This window comes from Equus quagga, chromosome 2, assembly GCF_021613505.1.
Source record: "Equus quagga isolate Etosha38 chromosome 2, UCLA_HA_Equagga_1.0, whole genome shotgun sequence".
NCBI classification, from domain to species: Eukaryota; Metazoa; Chordata; class Mammalia; order Perissodactyla; family Equidae; genus Equus; species Equus quagga.
Genome location: NC_060268.1, coordinates 5,867,593 through 5,887,393, shown reverse-complemented (window position 1 = coordinate 5,887,393; position 19,801 = coordinate 5,867,593). Strand labels below are relative to the sequence as shown.

Sequence of the window (19,801 nt, the reverse complement as noted above, 5' to 3'; positions counted from 1 at the left end):
ACTAGGTCTGTAGCTTTTTCAAGGTCGAGGTTTGCTTTTGAGAAGGTCACTGGGACATGGAAAAGAGTGGTTTTAGAAGGATGTTTTAGACAGAGACCAAATTTGAAAATTTATGAGGTGAGTTGAGAAAATGTAGGCGGTAAGCGTTTTTTCAGCATCTTTTTGATCATCCGCCACGTGTGAAGCCAAGTGTGTGCTTGTGGACTCCTCTGGAGCACTGCCTGGCTGTCCCCCTTTTTGGTATTTGACACATGAGAGCGATGTCTTCTTTCTCCTGAGCGGTGGTGAGCACTGTGATGATAGGGACTGGGTTTTTTTGGTTTTTGTAACAGTATTAACCATACTGCTGTGTCCACAATCAATATCAACAAATATCTGTTAAGTGAAAAAAATCTAAGGATGTGACGGTGAAAGAAAAAAGCCAAGTTTGCAAGATATAGCAGGATGAGTTACTACTGTTTTATTTTTAAATAGGAAACGCCTGTTTTGAAAGAGGCCGAGAAAGGAGCCCTTGTGAATTCAACACGCCTGCTCTGTGTCTTGCCCTGTGATAGATGTTAGATGTGCAGGATACGCATGAGCTGGTCCCTGTAATCATATTCGAGAGAGAAAGGCAAGGAATTAATGTTCTAAATAAAGGCTAAAGGAGTCAGGAACGCAAGTATAGAGAGAGGCTAGCTTGGAAACAGAGCCGAAAAGACTTTTCTGGAACTGAAGGAAAAACAAAAGGAAGATGACTTAAGATACAGGAAAATTTTAAGATAGCAAGAAGGGTGTGTTTTGGGTTTTTTAGGTCAAAAGAATGGAACATATGAGCTCTAGAACAGTGCTTCTCAAACTTTAATTGCATGTGAGTTGCCGCGGGACTGTGTTGAAGTACAGATTCTGATGCGGTCTGTCTGGAATGGGGTCTGAGACAGCGTGTCTCAAGCTCCTCCTCCTCGGTGTCGCTGGTGCTGCTGGTTCGCAAACCACGTTTTGAGAGCAGGGCTCTGATGCGAGGCTTCCACGTTCTGGTAACTAAGAGGCAAGCTGAGCGTGGGAAACAGGATCAGGGATTTGAAGAATGTGGGGAAGATGCAGGATACTTAAAATGACAAATTTAAAGGTAGTAGAAAACCTAAAATGAGTAAGTTGCACTAATGTATTTGGTATGAACATAATCCTAAAAATTGAGATTTTCCTTGGATGTTGGATAGTTTCCAATAAGTAGCTTTTAATTTCTTTTAAAAATATGATTGGCGTATCTGAATAAATAAACCCTTAGTTTTAAAGCATGTCAAAATCATGAATAATCCTGAAAGCATTTCTAATATCAATGTAGATGTTGGATTGTTTCCAATAAGTAGTCATTAATTTTTTTAAATTTTATTGAGATGCCTCAAGAATTTGAAAAGCTTTTTTTTTTTTGTTTTTAAAAATTATTTATTCTATTGTAATTGCAAATTATTGTTTGGGTTTTTTTTGTGTGTGTATGGTTTTTTTGTGAGGAAGATTGGCCCTGAGCTAACATCTGTTGCCACTCTTCCTCTTTTTGCTTGAGGAAGATGGTCCATGAGCTGACATCCATGCCAGTTGTCCTCTGCTTTGTATGTGGGACACTGTCACAGCATGGCCTGATGAGCGATGCTAGGTCCACGCCTGGGTTCCGGACCTGCGAACCCCGGGCCGCCAAAGCAGAACAGGTAAACTTAACCGCTATACCACCCAGCTGGCCCAAAAAAGTTTTATTTTTAATGCTTGTCAAAATCATGAACAACCCAAAAGGTTATCTATTCTCAATGTAGATGATCTTTTTAAAAACTGAAAAATAATTTTTAAATAAATTTTTTGGAAAAACCTTAAAAAGGTATTAAATGAGACAAAACATCTCTATTACCTTGTATACATGTTTTTATTTTCCTGTAACTTTTTTTTTTTTTACCTACGGCAGTGTCAGCTATAAATATTAAATATAACCTTACCCAAAGAAACCAACTTTTGTTTCCTCACAGACACAGAAAAAAACTAAGGGGTTACGCAACCAAGAACTGTTTTTTCATTCTCTCCATGAGTGCACATTTCATATCCTTTTTATAATGATTGAAGTAGCAAAAATAAACATGTATTTAACAGGATCCAAAGACATTTATGTATTCTTTAACTTGTTTATTTGATGGTTATTCTATAGTGTATAAGAGACAAGGGTAAAATAAAAACATATTTGGCAATTAGTGATTTGTATTTTTATCTTAATTAGAAATTGTTCAGGGTCTTAAGATTTTTTCATTAATTGAATTTTAGTTTAAAATATTAAACTAAGGGTCTGAAAATTACAACATAAACTAGTATATTAAGCATCGTACGATTTGTGGCATTATAAGAATTGATCCTGGGGCCGCCCCCGTGGCCAAGTGGTTAAGTTCACGTGCTCTGCAGCCCAGGGTTTCACCTGTTTGGATCCTGGGCGCGGACATGGCACCTCTCATCAGGCCCCGTTGAGGCGGCGTCCCACATGCCACAACTAGAAGGACCTGAAACTAAAAATACACAACTGTGTACCGGGGGGCTTTGGGAGGAAAAAGGAAAAATAAAATCTTTAAAAAGAAAAGAATTGGTCCCTTTTAATAAAGGTATTATCTATTATGAAATTTAATTGAACATATGATTTAACAGTTTTATATTTTGAAAAAGAGTGATGTTAATGTATTCAACCTGTGAAACCAGTAGAAGAAATTTAAGTTAATTAGGCTTTTCCTGAGAAGATAATTTCAAGTTTGCACAATTATATTAATATTATTTTTACATGGTGATAAATCTAGGCAAAGACAAATAGCTGTTTTTAAATGAGTCTGATTTGTCCAAATAGCCGTCTTTAAATAGGGTTTTTATGTGAACTCTTACTATACAATTATATACCAGATATTACAACTTTTAAGTTTGTTTAAGAGCATTTTTCTTCCTGTTCTTTAACCTAGTGACTGAGGCCATTAATTAAACTCACACAGCTAGTCTGTGTTTCCCCTCAAATGTACAGCTTTGAAAAGACCCATTTTTTTCTTCTTAAAGAGACAGTGCACTTAAATCATAAGAAGTAAAAGAAATCTTAGAAATCTTTGGGTTTTACTTAGTTTACTGTGAGATAAGCACTTAACCTGTTAATAATGATTTTTATAAGCCAATTAGAACAGGAGCTTGTTCCAGTTGATTTTGTCCTGATTGATTAATACTGTCTATAAATAGACAAGATATACCAAATTGTTTGCTCAAAAGATATTTCATATTTATCATGTGGAAAATTTTACCTTATGTATAACTTAGAGGCTCTAATTATAAGGCAGCAGAAGCAGGTGCCAGTCTATTAAGAATGTTGAGTAGCTGAGGAAACAATAGCATAAAATTGAGCGCCATTAAATTGATTAGGTCCATCAAGGAAGCATCATTGCTGTGTGCTGGTTTAAGTATATTTCCACAAATTCTTTGCAATCCTTCCCTTGAAGAGCTGGAGTCCAGTTCCCCTCTCCTTGAATGTGTCTGGACTTAATGACTCACTTCTAACAGATAAAGTAAAAATAATGGTGTATGACTTCAGAAACTAGTTGTAAAAAGGCACTGCAGGGGCTGGTCCAGTGGCGTAGTGGTTAAGTTTGCACGCTTTGCTTAGCGGCCCGGGGTTCACGGGCTCGGATCTGGGCACGGACCTACACACTGTTCATCAAGCCATGCTGTGGCAGTGTCCCACATACAAAATAGAGGAAGATTGGCAGCAGATGTTAGTTCAGGGACACTCTTCCTCAAGCAAAAAGAGGAAGATTGGCAACAGATGTTAGCTCAGGGCCAGTCTTCCTCACACACACACACACACACACACAAAGGCACTGCAGCTTCCACTTTGGTTGCTGTCTTTCTCAGAGGAAGCCAGCTGCCATGTCATGACCAGCCCTCTGGAGAGGCCCAGACAGCAAGGAACTGAGGCCTTGTGCCAGTAGCCCCCTGAATGAACTCCAGCGATCCTCCAGTCTGCTAGGCCTTCAGCTGACAGCAGCCTAGCCGTCACCTTAATTGCAGCCTTGGAGAGAGTTGAGCCATCCAGTAAAGTCACTTCCAAACTCCTGATCCACAGAAAGAGAGAGAATAATGTTTGTTGTTTTCAGCTGCTAAATTTTGGCATAATTCGTTACACAGAAATAGATAGCTAATGGATTGAGAATTGTGATTTCCAGGAATTTAATGAGACTTTTTTTTCAGTGTCCATATCCTATACAGTAATGGCATTGAATTTCCTTAGTTTTTAAAAGGCTAAACTTGTTTAAATTTGGAGAATTGTATATTGTTTTATTTGGCTTTTGGAAACCATCATTTTTCTGAGTTTGTCTAATTTATAATTAAATGTTTCATTACAATCCTTTCTTTAGCTTTAGAATTCTAAAGTAATGTTAATTTGCAGTTACTCAGTTATTTAGAGAAACTGAAGAAAGCTGACTTTTGAATGTTACGGATTTTGTTTCCTTTCTTCTTTGGTATAGGAATTTGATTTTTGTAGATATTGACAGGTATTGGACCCATAATCAAAACGTGTAAACGCCTTAAGTTTTAGATGGAGGAAGAGGGCTTGGATTATTAGAGTAATGGAACTCATATGAGTACATTTAAAAACAAACATCAACAGAACACACCAACAAGGAAACAAGATTCCAGGTTCCCTGTCAGCTGCCGCCTGGCCAGGATGCTCATCACCTGATAGTCAGACCGTAAAAATCAAAACTCACATCTACCTCTCCTGCCGTCTGTGTGGAAAGTGTTGTCTGTGCGCTCGGTCAAAATCAGAACCAGAACCAGGCTTTCCTGAAAATCAGAGTCACTGTGCGAGCAAGAGCCACGTTGCTCAGTCAGTGTCGTGAGGAAAGGTTAATGCGGACTCGAGGTGCAGGCTCAGAAAAGACGCGCTTTCAGGCCACGTGTCTGAGTCGCATGTTAGAGTCAGGACAGTATAGTAGTGAAACTTCCAGGAGTAAACAGCAGACCAGGAGTCAGAAATATTTGGTTTGTTATTTTGCAGTTTGTTATCTTACATGTAAGAGAGTCAGCTAATAGGCTAAATTGTAGAAATCTAAGAATGAGAACAGAGAAAAAAATTGCAGACTGGACATAGTCTTGTTTGCACATTTTATGAGTTAACTGACTGCTACAAAAAGTTCACTCTGGGTACTCTGCCTTGTGTAGGAAGCCTAAGGATGTCAAAGAAAGCATCTTAGTTGTTTTAAAAATATATTTTAGCTATGTAACATATGTGACAATCTTTCTAAGATCTGCAAATCTTTTATGAGCACTGTTACCTTAAGCCAGGTATGCACCATTTCCCTCACTGAAATTTCTTCCTTGTCAATATTAAACAGAAATTTTGGAAGCTACTCAAATGTTCCATAGGAGGAGAATGGTATATCTAGTCGATGGAATATTATGCAGCCTTTAAAAATAGCTTATATCCTTAGACCTAACAATTCCACTTTTAGTATTTCTGTTCTCCAGAAAGACTCTCATAATACACGAGGATATGTATATAACAATATGCACTACAAGATTGTAACAGTGAAATTGTGACAAAGAAAATGTCTGTCAGTAGAGAACTATGAGTCCAACCATAATGTGAAATACTGGGCAGCCATTAAAAGGAATAACAGATATGTATGGATTAACATGGAAGGATGCCTACAATATGCTGAGTACTTACTATGTGATCTATGTTTGTTTTTTAAAACTAGCTTATTGAAGAATATTTATATAGAGAAAAAGATCTGTTAACAGAGTTTATCAATAGGATTCTGGTGGAAGGGGTGTCAAAGAAGAATTTGACTTTTCATCTTACTTACTTCTATCTTGTTTGCATTTTGGGAGGGTTTTTTTTGTTTGTTTTTGGTAAAGAAGATTGGCCCTGAGCTAACATCTGTTGCCAATCTTCCTCTGTTTTTTTCTTTTCTTTTTTGCTTGAGGAGGATTCACCTTGAGCTAATATCTGTTGCCAGTCCTCCTCTATTTTGTATATGGGTCTCTGCCACAACATGACCACCAACGAGTGGTGTATGTCCTCGCCCAGGAACTGAACCTGAGCCACTGAAGCAAAGTGCGCCACACTTAAGTGCGCTCCAGTAGGCCATGGACCAACCCCTGCATCTGTTTACAATAAGCAGTTACTACTTTTGTAATTAAAGTTTACAGCACTTATGAGAGGTTTTAACAACGTGGAAAATACTTGTGTTATAATATTAAGTGCAAAAGTGGGATATAAAACTTTGCATATAGCATCACAACTATGTTTTCTTAAAGTGTACATAGAAAGTGATTTGAAAAAACATGCAAAGATGTTTCAGAGGGTGACTTTGGGTAATTGGAATAAACTTTTTTAATGGCCACCATTAAGGAACAAACCAGAAAGAACGGGTAGAAGATGAAAGTTTCCAAAAACTGGAGGTCAAGGTAAAGTTTAGTACAAATTCAGTCAAGGCAAGAGTGTAGGTGGTTTCTGAAAGAATTAGCTAATAAAAAGGTCTTTTTCTCATAATTTGATACTAACTCTAACAGAATAAAATTAAAGCTATTTTTGTGATGTTTTACACTCCTTGCCAAGAGCTGAAATAAGATGCATTAGGTCAAAGCAATCTTTTTATGAAAAATATACAAAGAAGTAAATGCAAAAGTTAAGAGATAATAAACAACAAGATTAAAATGGTATGTAAGACTAAGTGAATTTCAAGTCATTAATATTAAGTGTGAAACTTGCCTTTTTTTTTTTTGCTTTTGCTTTTTTGGTGAGGACAATTGGCCCTGAGCTAACGTCTGTTACCAATCTTCCTCTTTTTTTTTTCTCCCCAAAGCCCCAGTACATAGTTGTATATCCTACTTGTAAGTCCTTCTAGTTCTTCCGTGTGGGATGCCGCCTCAGCATGGCTTGATGAGCGGTCTGTTAAGTCCACACCCAGGATCCGAACCAGTGAACCCCAGGCCGCTGAAGTGGAGTGTGCAAACTTAACCACTATGCCACAGGGCCGGCCCCGAAACTTGCCTTTTATGATGCTTTTATTTACTGTAACTCTAAGGAATTAACTCATTTAAATTGTTAGGTGTTTATTAACTACGAAGACCAAACACGAGTTCCATGTTCCTGAACAGACTGCTTCCCGTTTTGTAGGTTAGCTTACAGCTCTTTCAGTATGTGTCTGTACTTTTCTGTTTTACTCTCACTCACTTCCATTTCCTGTTCTTCCTTGTTTAATCCCGTCAAAGCTTATCCTGATGAAAATCATTTGACTACTTCTAAAAGAGAACAAAAAGGGCCTCTCATCTTAATAGTAATTGATGTATCTGATAGTCTGCTTTCAAATATTTGCAGATTTTTCTATAGCAAAACTTAATCCCTGACTGACTTGTAGATTCTTGAAAATGCCACACTCATACACACGTTCCCCACCACTGCCACGGCCCCAGTATCCCCATCACCACCACCATGTATGCTTCTGGCATACATACTGATACTCTGTTCTCTAGGCAGAAATTAATTACAGAGCAAATTTAATATAAAATGTATTCCATACAGGAGAATTATTTCTGGATTACTCACTTTTTAAATTGGGTTAATATGTCTTCTTTTAGTGTGTTTAATCAGAAGTTGACTGTAATTGGTTACATTTTCATTCCCCATCGTGTTCTTTTAATACTGATTACTATATAATTGGTCAGAGAAGTTGTAATGGTAGCTTTTGAGAAAGCAAAATCGGGCCTTTTTCAACTGGGGCATTCTTTATTTCTCATTGGTGTTTTCTGGATCAATTTTTGAAGGAGTTAGCAGGTTTTTCACAAAATTTGATGGGAATAACAAGTTACCTGAGGTATATCTGGTAGTTTATAATCTTATCTTGTGATAGTCAAGAAGCTATGAAGTTTTCAAATAGATATATCTTTAATTTTATTGTGTTTCAATGCATTTTGATACTTGGCAAAGTTTGCAAAGAAGCGTGCTGAGAAGGCTTATAGTTCACCATATGTCTAGATTTGATTGTCTTTAAGCTCCAAATAAGTATATAAACAGTGTGTATAATTTCTTATTTGTTCACTCAATTTTTAAATATTCTTGGCCATGTTGAATGTGAAGTGATCCAGAACAATTGAGGTCGTCATTGGTGAAGAAATCTGAACACTTGAATCATGCTCTCATTTAGTCTTACGTAGAGCTTCAAAATTCTACCCTGGGACTTTTGTCTCCTAAGGATCAGAGAGGGTATGGGAAAAAGGAATTGGAAACTATGAAGTGTTAGACAGTTATAAAGCATCGTGTAGGTTGGTTTTAACCAGAAGACCTGCCATAAGAAGGTCTCCTACTGCAGCCTTGGCACAGGATGCAACGAGTACATTTCCATTTGGGCTGCAGATTGTGGTGGTAGATTGTCCTCAGAAAGAGCAGGAGAGTGGAAGCCTGGCTGGTTCAGTGGCCCTCAATTTCCATTTATTGTCTAGTGCTCAAAGATGGCACAGTGTGATGGGCATGCTGCCAAATCAGAAATGTTCATTTCTCTGTTTAAGCTGTCATTTCACTCTTTTTGTCATTTGCATCCTTTCCTTCCTAGCTGACAGATGTGTGCTGTAAGAGGGTAAGGTACAGAGGAGGTTTGGGGTGAAATAGTAAGAAAAAGGGAAAAAAATTAGCATTTCTTTTATGGAATGAAAAGTACTGTTAGTGTACCATACTGTATGTGAATGTTTATTTGTATCATTTACTTGATAAATTTTTTTTCTTTTAACCTGAATTTTGTAATTGGGTCTAAATTACTCTGTCATATTTATACCAAGTAACTTAACACAAATTTTCTAATTTATTATTCTATTCTTATAGTTTTCAGCATATGATTTCATCCCATCTCCAAAATTAAAGTCCTCACAAGGAGTGCCTGTCAATGATGATTTATGTTTTAGCAGAAAAAGAGTGTCAAGAAACTTATTTGAGAATAGTCGGGATTTTAACCCAGATTCCCTTCCTGTATGTGCTGCTGGTAAGTAAAAGGTGCAGGTAACGGACGTGTTGAACTAAACTAAAGATTTCTCTGAACTTCATAGTTCTTTCAGGGGTTCATAGAACCTGTAATCTAGTAGACAATTCAGATGCAGTAAACATTTTTTAAAGATCTGATGAAAATAGACACTTAACGTAATTGTCTCGTAAGACCTGGAAGAGTTTCTCACTGAAACCTTTTGAGTAGTAATGTAAGGCTACATTTGCTTAATCAACAGCTCATATTTATTATCTCCTATGTGTTGGCCACTTTTCTAAGTCCTGGAGATACAGCAATTAACAAAAAAGGGAAAACTTTCTGCCTAGTAGATCTTGCATTCTAGATGGGGTGAAGCACACGTTAAATAGATGCAAAACATGGTGGGTTAGATGGTGATAAATGCTGCTGAGAAAAATAAAGCAGAGAGGAGGAATAGAGAGGAGGGGCTATTTTAAATAATGTGGTGAGAAAAGGCCATATTCAGAGGGAGTATTTGAAGCCAACCACATAGATTTCAAGAGAGAAGAGCAAATAATTCCAGGAAGAGGGAACAGTCAGTGCACGGTACGAGACACATTTGAGAGAGATCAAAGAGGCTGGTAAGTAGGAAATGAAATGAGTAAGGGGAAGAGAAGGAGAAAAGGAGATTAAAGAGATAATAGAGGTCCTTATTTATAAGACCTGGTGGGCTATTGGGCTTTTGGTCTGAGTGAGGAACATTATGAGGAAAGAAGCAAGATCAATTACCTTATATTTTCTGGGCTTGTTTGGATGTTACATTTAAAATAGACTTAAGGAGGGCAAGGGTGAAAACGGAGTCTGTTGTCGAGGCCGGAGTCGGTGGAGGCTTTGACCAGGGCGGCAGTGAATGTGGTGGACGTGGTTGGATTCTGGTGATGTGTCAGAGGTGGAGTTGACGTGATTTGCTGATGGAGCGGGCGAGGAGTGGAGGGAGAGAGGAGTCAAGGAGGCCCTAAGGGTTTTGGCCAGAGCAAGTGGGAAGATGTTTAATTGCTTAAGTAAGTGTTACAGGAAGGAAAACTTACAGTAGTTCAGAGGACATGGTCATTGTCATGGGTCGTACAGTTAGAAAAGGCATTAAGAGGAGAGAGGACTTGAACAGCATCTTTTGGGATGTATATGATACAGGTAGTTAGAGAGAAGTTCCGAGGAGAGTGAAGGCTTACATTAGGGCTGGGCTTGAGATAGTCTAGATCCTGTGTAAAGGCAGGATTCATTATTTTTTATTTTTTTCCCTAAGATTGGCACTTGCGCTAACATCTGTTGCCAATCTTTCCTTTTTTTCCTTTTTCTTCATCTCCCCAAAGCCCCCCAGTACATAGTTGTGTATTATAGTTGTGAGTGCCTCTGGTTGTGCCATGTGGGATGCTGCCTCAACATGGCCTGATGAGTGGTGCCACGTCTGCACCAAGGATCCAAACCTCTGAAACCCTGGGCCGCCGAAGCAGAGTGCGCGAACTTAAATATTCAGTCATGGGGCCAGCCCCCAGGATTCATTTTAGATGGTCAAAGATAAATTGGTATATGGGGAACCCTCGTTTGCTAGGCTCAAAAATTTAAGCTCATACTTGTAAGTTTTGGGACTTAATGGAGATTTTTTATTAAGGAAAAAAGAAGCTAGAGTGATAAGGTTGTTTACAAACAGGATAGAAAGGAATAATCAGGAAAATACAACAGCTGGATGTAAAAGATGAGGAAGGGTAGTAGAGAAAGATTTCAAGACTTAGCACCCAGATAATTAGAAAAATGGGAATGTGTTGACAAAACGAAACCAGTTGGGAAGGGAAAATGGTTTATAAGGGATAGATTGAGTTTGTCGTAAGTGTTAACATTTATTTAACATCCAGATGATGTCAGTTATTGAAATTTGTTGGCTATGAGTTCAGACACATTATTTAGGAAATATTAGGACAATTTATAGACCTTTATGCAGTAAAATTCCTTAATATTTTCCTACAAAAATGAAGTGTTATAATGATGGTATAGTTTAATGTTTAATAGAGAAAAAGAAAGGCAAGAATATATCCATTTATACTCACCATTACTTTAGATTTTTTTTTTTAAGATTTTGTTTTCTCCTTTTTCTCTCCACAGCCCCCTGGTACATAGTTGTGTGTTTTTAGTTGTGGGTCCTTCTAGTTGTGGCATGTGGGATGCCGCCTCAGCGTGGCTTGATGAGTGGTGTCATGTCCACGCCCAGGAACCAAACCGGTGAAACCCTGGGCCACCAAAGCAGAGCGCGCGAACTTAACCACTTGGCCATGGTGCCGGCCGCTAATTTAGATTTTTATAAGGCTCGTGGTTTCTGTACCATTGAAAAGCTCTTGACTAATTGTACAGATTTTAAATGACTGGAGAATAAGACAACGTATAACCTAATGCTGGGTTGGATGATACAAATTATAATAAGTACCATAGGGATTCAAGAAAGGAAAAGGTCGTGGGTATTGAAGTGGTTTGTGAAAACTCCAGGAAAGAGGTTGGACTTGCGCTGGACTTTAAAGAAGGGAAGGGTTTGTGATTGGCGGTGAGGCAAGAGGGACTGTTGCAGGTGGGGAGAAAACAGAACCAAAGCGTGGAGGTGAGGCTTAACTGGAAAGATAACCAGTGCATGAGGATAAAGGGGCCTGGAATCACAGGGAGAGAATTTAAAAAGAGCGTTTCAGAACTACAAGGGATCGGCTCATTTTATGGATGAATCAACTGAACGTCGGAGAGTCATTATCACCTTCTTTTCTTCACACTTACTCTCCGGCCCAGGAGTAACCTTAACCAGCCACAGGAGAGGGAAAGTATGGATAAGCCTGGAGACTGTGTGAACGCTGTGCTCATGTGAGGAAAGAAAGTAGAAGAGCTCTGCAGTAGGGCTTTTGGGGAGAGTGTACACTGAACTGCGGGGAAGAGGGAGAAGCCGGGTGTGCAGAAGCGTTCCACAGCAAGAGGAGGGAGCGTGCAGGAAGAAACTGCCTTTGTGTATTTTTCAGTCTGCTTTTCTCTGTACTTTACCAGTCTGTCTTCTGTCCTTTACCCACCCCTGCCGCTAATCAGATCTGCCAATAGCAGAAACTTTCTGCCTTTCTTGCCTGCCCGGCTCACTGTACATGTACTCCTATATTCATTCCCATACAAATGACACGAACATTTGTGAAATTAGATGCATTCATGTAATAAAGTTAACCTTTATTTTTATGTTTTTCTCCTCCTTCCTTGCAAAGGCACCACTGGGACTCATCAAACAAATTTTTCTGGCAAATGTGGACAACTTGGATTTTCACAGATATGTGGTAAAACTGGCAGTGTGGAATCTGACTTACAGTACCTCGGGACAACTAATAGTCATCAAGATAAAGGTTTAAATTCCAAATTTATTTGGATACAAATGATTCATAAATATTATGTGGGTTTTTCCAAATCTAGCTTATATGTTATTTTGTGTAATTATACGCTTGACAAAAAAGAGGAAAGATGTTACATTTTTAATAACAACTTTAATAATATTTTTTCATAACTGTTACTCTAAAATGTTAGATTTAGTAATCGTAATATAAATATGACTGATTAAAGTTAGAGAGTTTGGAAACTCGTGGTGGAGATGACCATTTTAATACCAAGTAATTGAAAATAACATTATCCATTAAGGAGTACCGTGTTAGCAGAAGACAATTATTTTCCATAACAGTTTGGGTTTTTTTTTAAGATTTTATTTTTCCTTTCTCTCCCCAAAGCCCCCTTGTACATAGTTGTGTATGTTTTAGTTGTGGGTCCTTCTAGTTGTGGCATGTGGGACACCACCTCAGCATGGCCTGACGAGCGGTGCCATGGCCGCGCCCAGGATCCAAACTGGTGAAACCCTGGGCCGCCAGAGTGGAGCACGTGAACTTAACTGCTCTGCCACAGGGCTGGCCCCAAGATATTTTAATTTTTGTTGTATATCCTTTACTAAAATTTTTTGAGTGATAGGGATGTACTTCTATCTTTATTTGTTGATGAAAAAGCAATGGTCATTTGAAATTAGTAAAGAAGATTTAGTTAATATAGCACTTACCTTTTAGGTCCCATTTCCTTACCCTACTCCAAAGGGCCACATAATTTCATAATGTTTTCTTTGTGGTGTTATTTCCAATGAAAGTAGTCCATCTTTCTTCATGATGCAGGTATTTCCTAAATCATGACCATGTCCTGTTGGGACTTGTGATTCGTGGGAGCAGAGAGTGTTCTCTGTACTGCTTGGCATACTCCTGTTCAGGATCCCCCTGAATGATTGCATTACCTTTGAGCACACCTCCACTCTGAGTGTTCGGTCAGATCTTCATAGCGGCTCTGGTTTTCTGTAACCTCTCAGAACACCTATTAGAGCAATTACTAAAGGGATACCATGTTCTTCTGAAGTCAGGATTTCACTTAATACTAGGTTATACGTTAAGAATTCTGCCGGGACCATCATCATCTCAACTAACATTCTCCATGGCATTTCTGAAGGACCTGGGGTGTGGATGCCAGATGCCAAACCATCTAGAAATTCCCATCCAGTTTTTAATGTTGCAGTGATCCACACTGAATGCTGGAGCCGTTGGTACATTTTGTTGCATTCTGTTGGTTCTATTTATATGCATAAAAAGATCCGATTTTGATTTTTTTGCAAGAAATATTTTTAAATCTCTTAATAAAAGGAACATATAATAAGACACTGACATGGAAGCATCAGTGTCTGTAGATAGAGCACTGTAATTGAAATCAGGAGACTGAAAGTTTTCATTCTGAATGTAAATTTGTCACCACTTAAGTCTCCTGTAGTCCCCTTTTCCACCCAAAAAAGATTTAGGTAGAAGTAGAGGTCCTAACTATGTCAGCTATGAATTAAAAATAGGTGATGTGTAATGTAGATAGTCGTTTAAGTGTTCAGAAGAATGTTATTTGTTAGTATACATAGCGAGGTCTTTCGTTGTGATAAGTCTTCAAAAAAATATTAAAGGAAAATTTAAGGGAAACCCTAAAAGGTTACAAATGGACTTTTATATTAATTGAGGAGTAAAAAGAAAAGATCAGTAAAAGGCAAGAAAAAAGTAACAAAGAAAAACTAAATAGAAAGCACAAAATAATATTGATGGTAGAATTAAAACCAAATATATCAGTAGTTACCATAAATATAAATGGGCAGAACTTACCATTTAAATAGCAGAGATGATCAGATTTTATTTTACTTATTAAAATGGAAATGCCATTTTTAAGAGCCACACCTAAAACACATCAAAATAGAATGGGAGAAAGTAAAACATGGAAAAGATACACTAGGCAAATACTCAAAGCAGAATAGCAAAAACATTGATGTTAGGGAAAGTGTGCACACTAAATCTAAAACCATTTTTAGGGCTGAAGATGGTCGTTATAGTGAAAAAAGAACAATTCACTAAGAAGATAAGACTTTTCTAAAATGTATATGTGTATACATATATGTGTGTGCATATGTATGTAATTTGATAAAATTACAGGGAGAAAATAAATCTACAAATGTTAGTAGAGAATTTTAATAGGGTAAGGAAGTTTTGGATTAAATAATACAGAATGTTTGAACAACACAATTAATAAGCTTGTGAAAGTTGTCTCAATTAGAAGTCAGAAATCTGAATAGACCTGTAATGATTAAAGGAATTTTATTTAGAAATTTTACCCAAAAAAAACAAACAAACAAAAAATCCTAGGCCCAAATGGTTTTCCTAGCATTCTGTCAAACCTTCAGAAAAAAGGTAAATCCTATCTTATTAAGAAAGAATGAATTAAAAGAATTAAAAGATTCTTTTCTCTTTCTTCCTGAGGAAGATTCACCCTGAGCTAACATCTGTTGCAAGTCTTCTTCCTTTTTTTTGCATGAGGAAGACTAGCCCTGAGCTAACATCCGTGCCAGTCTTTCTCTGTTTTGTATGTGGGACACGGCCACAGCATGACTGATGAGTGATGTTCACAGGATCTGAACCCGTGAACCCAGGCCGCCAGAGCGGAGCACACCGAACTTAACCGCTACGCCACAAGGCAGCCCCGAGAGGTTAATTCTTAATTAAAAGAATTAAGAAAGAAAGAAGGAAGTCTCCTTATTTCATTTAATGAAATTAATATAACCTTAATATCATGACCAGATAAGGTCCGTGAATAAAGGAAAATAAATGGTGGCCCAGTCTCACTTTTATAAAAGCCAGTGTACAAGCAAACCAAATCTAGCAATGTGTTTTTAAAATTTGTGTTTTATAGGGCCTGCCCCGTGGCCGAGTGGTTAAGTTCGCGTGACCCGCTTCGGCGGCCCAGAGTTTCGCCAGTTTGTATCCTGGGCGCGGACATAGCACCGCTCATCAGGCCATGCTGAGGCGGCGTCCCACATGCCACAACTAGAGGGACCCACAACTAAAATATACACAACTATGTACCAGAGGGCTTTGGGGAGAAAAAGGAAAAATAAAATCTTTAAAATTTGTATTATATATATTATGTCTAAGAAGGGGTCTTCCAGAAAAACCTGTAGTTTAAGCTTATCACAGATAGAAGGAGGAAAACAGTGTAACTGTGTCAATAGAGGCCATAAAAGCATGTGATAAAAATTTAACATTTATGCATTATAAACTCATAACAAACTTAACAATAACTTTCCAAACCTAATTAATGATATCTGTTAATACCTTTAGCAACTATATTTAGTGGTAAAATACTAGAATTCACTTTAAAGTCAAGAACAGCACAAAAATGCTCACTATTAGTACTGCTATTGTGCATTTAATTACTAATTCCTTTAATATTTATTGAGAACCAGGCACTGTTCTAGAGTCTAAAGATGAAAATCTGTTAGAGGAGAGGCAAACAATGAGTGAACAGTAAGAATGGAAATAAGTGCTTTGAAGACAAATAGGTGAGTAAGGGGACCGAATATGACAGGGAAGGCCTTTGAAGTGATAACGTTTAAGCAAACCTGAATGAAGTGCAGGAGGGAGCCACATGGATATGTTTCAGGCAGAGACAGCAACAAGGTACAAATGCTCTGAAGTAGACCATATTTGGCTTATTGGAGGAATAGCGAGGAGGTCAGCGGAATGAGTGAGGGGGGAGAGTAATTATGAGAGATAACATGTGGCCTTGTAGGGCATTGTAAGGCTTTGGCAGTTTATTCTGAGTGGGGTGGCAAGTCAGTGGAGGTAGAGTCCATATAGTCCATGCAAGTCAAACAGCATGATCTGAGCTGCTGTGTAGAGAACAGGGTTGGCAGGAGTGTGATGGGTGCAGAGCAAACCAGTTAGGTGATGGCAGTAGAAAAGGTGAGAGGCGATTATGACTCATTTTAGAGGAGGGTGACAAGAAGTGGTTGGATTCTGATAGACAGTTTGGAAGCATAGATAATTTTATTTTATCCTGTATACTAAAGTAATATGAATTAAGATTTATTCCTCATTCACCTAAGTTTTCAAACTTAGTGATCACCCTGTATTGCTAACATAGAGCCAGTGAGATTTGCTAATGGCTTAGATGTGAAGTGTGAGAGAAGAGCGGAGTCAAGGATGAGTCCAATATTGTTGGCCTGGGCAACTTGAAGAATAGAGCTGCCGTGTGCCAAGAGAGGAAGGTAGGAGAAGAGCTGTTGGGAAATCAGGAGTTTTGTTTTGGACGCGTTAAGTTGAGGACACCTGTCTCTTTAGAGAAGACGTTGGGTGGCATTTTGATGTTGAGTCTGGAGTTTAAGGAAGAAGTCACTGCTAAAAATTTGGGAGTCATTATACTCTATCTAGGGAGGGCCTAGTTCAAAATTAATAGTACAGAATTTGAAGAGGAAGAAACGAGAATTGTCATTATTCCCAGATAAAACGTAGTACAATGTAGTGGTTAAGAGCACAGGCTTGGGAGCTGTAGTGCCTGGCTTCGTGTCCCAGCTTTATAATTTCGTCGTCAGTTGACATATCCTGCTTTACTTTTTTTTAAAATCTATAGTAGAGGACCAGTACCTACTCCCACAGGGTTGTTGTGAGGACTAAATTGGTTATACACATGAAGTGCTTAGAACACCCCCTGGCACAGAGTCAGTGCTCAGTAAATGCATTATCTCATCACAGTCACTGTCATTACCATCATTACCATTATCAGATTATCTGCATAGGAAATCTAAAAGGATATATAGAAAACTATTAAAATTTTAAATAATTTAGCAAAGTTGCCAGCTATAGAACCAGAATGTAAAGGTCAATAAATTTCTGAGACCCCAGCAACTTTGAAAAATGTAGTTTTTAAGAAAGAAATTACAGTATCAACAAAATTTGTATCTGGAAATCTAACAAAAGATTTGCATACACTCTATTATAAAAGCAAAAATATGCTTTTTTGAAAGACATCAAAGAAAACCTAAATAAATTAAAGGAGATTCCATATTTTTAAACAGGGAGACTCAATATCAGGCAGTTATTCCTAGGTTAATCCTTAAATTCAATGTCATTCCAATCAAAATCCCACCAGGCTCTTTTGTGGAGCCTGACAGGCTAGTCTTGAAATACATGTGAAAGAATGGAAGGCCAAGAAAGGCCAAGATGGTTCTAAAGAAGATTGAAATGGAAGGAAGCTCATCCTCTCAGTGCGATGATAATAAAATGGTGTACTCCCAAGGGAAGGGCAGACAGCGTAGACTCGTGGAACCAATAAGACGCACCTAAGAAGACACCCAAATGTGTAGGTGGGAGCTCTGTAGAGGAAAGGGAGAGGACGGGCAGTTTAAAAGATGGCACTGGGAAAATTGCACTGTCCATATAGAAAAAAGTGGAATTCACACCATACAAAAAGATAAGCGCCAGATGGGATAAAAACCTGAATGTGAAAAGCAAAAAAACTGTACTCCTAGAAGATGTGTGTACATAAATACCATATTCTCCTTTGTTTTGTTACAGTGTATGCCAGCCTGAATTTTGGCACTAAGACACAGCAGACGTTTGGTAGTCAAACAGAACGTGCATCGTCATACTCTGGTGCAAATCTAAGTCCAGGAGCCTTCATCCTTCCATCCTGTCCTCTCTCATCACCTCGGACCAGTCCAAAGCACACATCTCTTACTGTATCTCCAAAGAAGTCGCAAGATAATTCTGTTAATTTCTCAAATTCCTGGCCTCTTAAAAGCTTTGAAGGCATATCAAAGCCAAGTCCGCAGAAAAAGCTCGTTGGCCAAAAACCGTCTGATCCTACAGGTAGAAATAATGATAAAAATTAATACTTTGTTCAAATTTATTTGTATGTTTGAATTACTACTTTGGAGTTAGGGTTGTTTAATCTTTAGAAGCTGGTAAATTACATTTTGTTGCTCTGGATTGGTAAATATCTAGGAAAATATATAACTGTGTTAGATCAAATGTGTAATATAAAATTCAATTGAAATTGTCATTTCTTTCTTTTCTTATATTGCCACTTCGAAACGCTTTTTCGGAACTTGGCAAATAATGCTTTATAATGGACATGAATATGGACAGCCTGAGAGCCGACTAACACATGTTAGGTGTATGTTAAAATTATTTTGAAAGGTCGTCTATTATTTGTTACAAACTAAAATATTCTTAACAGTAGCCCACTCCTAAATCATGAAATGAGCATTAAATTTATTCAAAAAAGATCCAGTCTGAAAACAAAAAGCCTATTAGAGGCAGCCCCATGTCCCACGTGCTTTCTTCTCCACAGCCTCTGAGGTGAGGTGCTCCACCTTTGAGCTGCCCCACCAACGCTCATGGTCCAGGTTAGAGCCGGCAGTCAGGCTTTATCGCTTTCTCTCAGCACTGAACTTTCATTCCCTTCTATTAGTTTCTTTCTATGTTTGTCTTTCCCACAGGATCAAATATTGTTTTGAAAGCTGAGATGTTACTCAGTTTGTCCTCCCAGCCCAGGATGACTGCTTTGCATATGGTAGTCAGGCAGATGTTGCTTACGTAATTAAAGCAAGGCAGAAAAGTAGTCCTTGTAGCTTACCATGGACTCTGCCATACAAATATTCGTCATGGCAATGTGTATGATGATAGCAGTTTAACTTGGTATACAGAATATCTTTGTTTAATATGAAAGGGTTTCTAGTGGCTCATTTTTGTTATATTTAGGGGACAGTAATACTTTTATCTCATTTTAAATAGTAGTCTTTATTTCTAATAAAACATAATGTCTTTTTTAATTTAAAACACTGTATTCCAAACACCTTGTGATTATGACTCCCACTTCTCTGAAATTAAAAAAATGCAAAATATGTATTTTCCATGCAGGAGAAAATTCTCAAGAAAAACCTCCTCCAGTTCAACTTACACCTGCCTTGGTGAGATCACCGTCATCCCGACGAGGCTTAAATGGGACCAAGCCTGTCCCTCCCATACCAAGGGGAATCAGCCTTCTGCCTGATAAAGCGGATTTGAGCACAGTGGGACCCAAAAAGAAAGAGCCTGATGATATTTGGAAGAGTGAAAAAGATAGTCTTAAAATTGATCTTTCGGAATTAAATATCAAGGATAAGGATTTGGACCAAGAAGAGGTTAGAACCAAATATCATTTTTAATAATTTTAAAATGCTTCTAATTTTCTATAATAGTTGTTATTTAAGGAAAAAGTAAGTACCTTTTATCCCATAACATGTTTTCTTGTTTGTGCAAATATTTCACGTTCATTATAGAAAATGTGGAAACTGCAGTGAAGTATTAGGAAGGTGATTCATTACACTAAACCCTCTACCCAGAATCATTCACCATTAACACTCTAATGTGTTTCCTTCCAGAATC

General features: G+C 38.0%; 1 protein-coding gene across 6 annotated transcripts in view; it reads left to right on the top strand.

Annotated features, from left to right (window-relative positions):
- The window catches only part of TOGARAM1 (TOG array regulator of axonemal microtubules 1), an 83,869-nt gene that overhangs the window by 7,139 nt on the left and 56,929 nt on the right, over positions 1-19,801 (top strand). For all 6 annotated transcript variants that reach the window (XM_046652509.1, XM_046652508.1, XM_046652506.1 and 3 more), the window contains exons 2-5: positions 8,864-9,020; positions 12,257-12,391; positions 17,948-18,241; positions 19,295-19,557. In XM_046652509.1, coding sequence (XP_046508465.1) covers positions 8,864-9,020; positions 12,257-12,391; positions 17,948-18,241; positions 19,295-19,557 — 849 coding nt within the window. The remainder of the gene's footprint in view (positions 1-8,863; positions 9,021-12,256; positions 12,392-17,947; positions 18,242-19,294; positions 19,558-19,801) is intronic.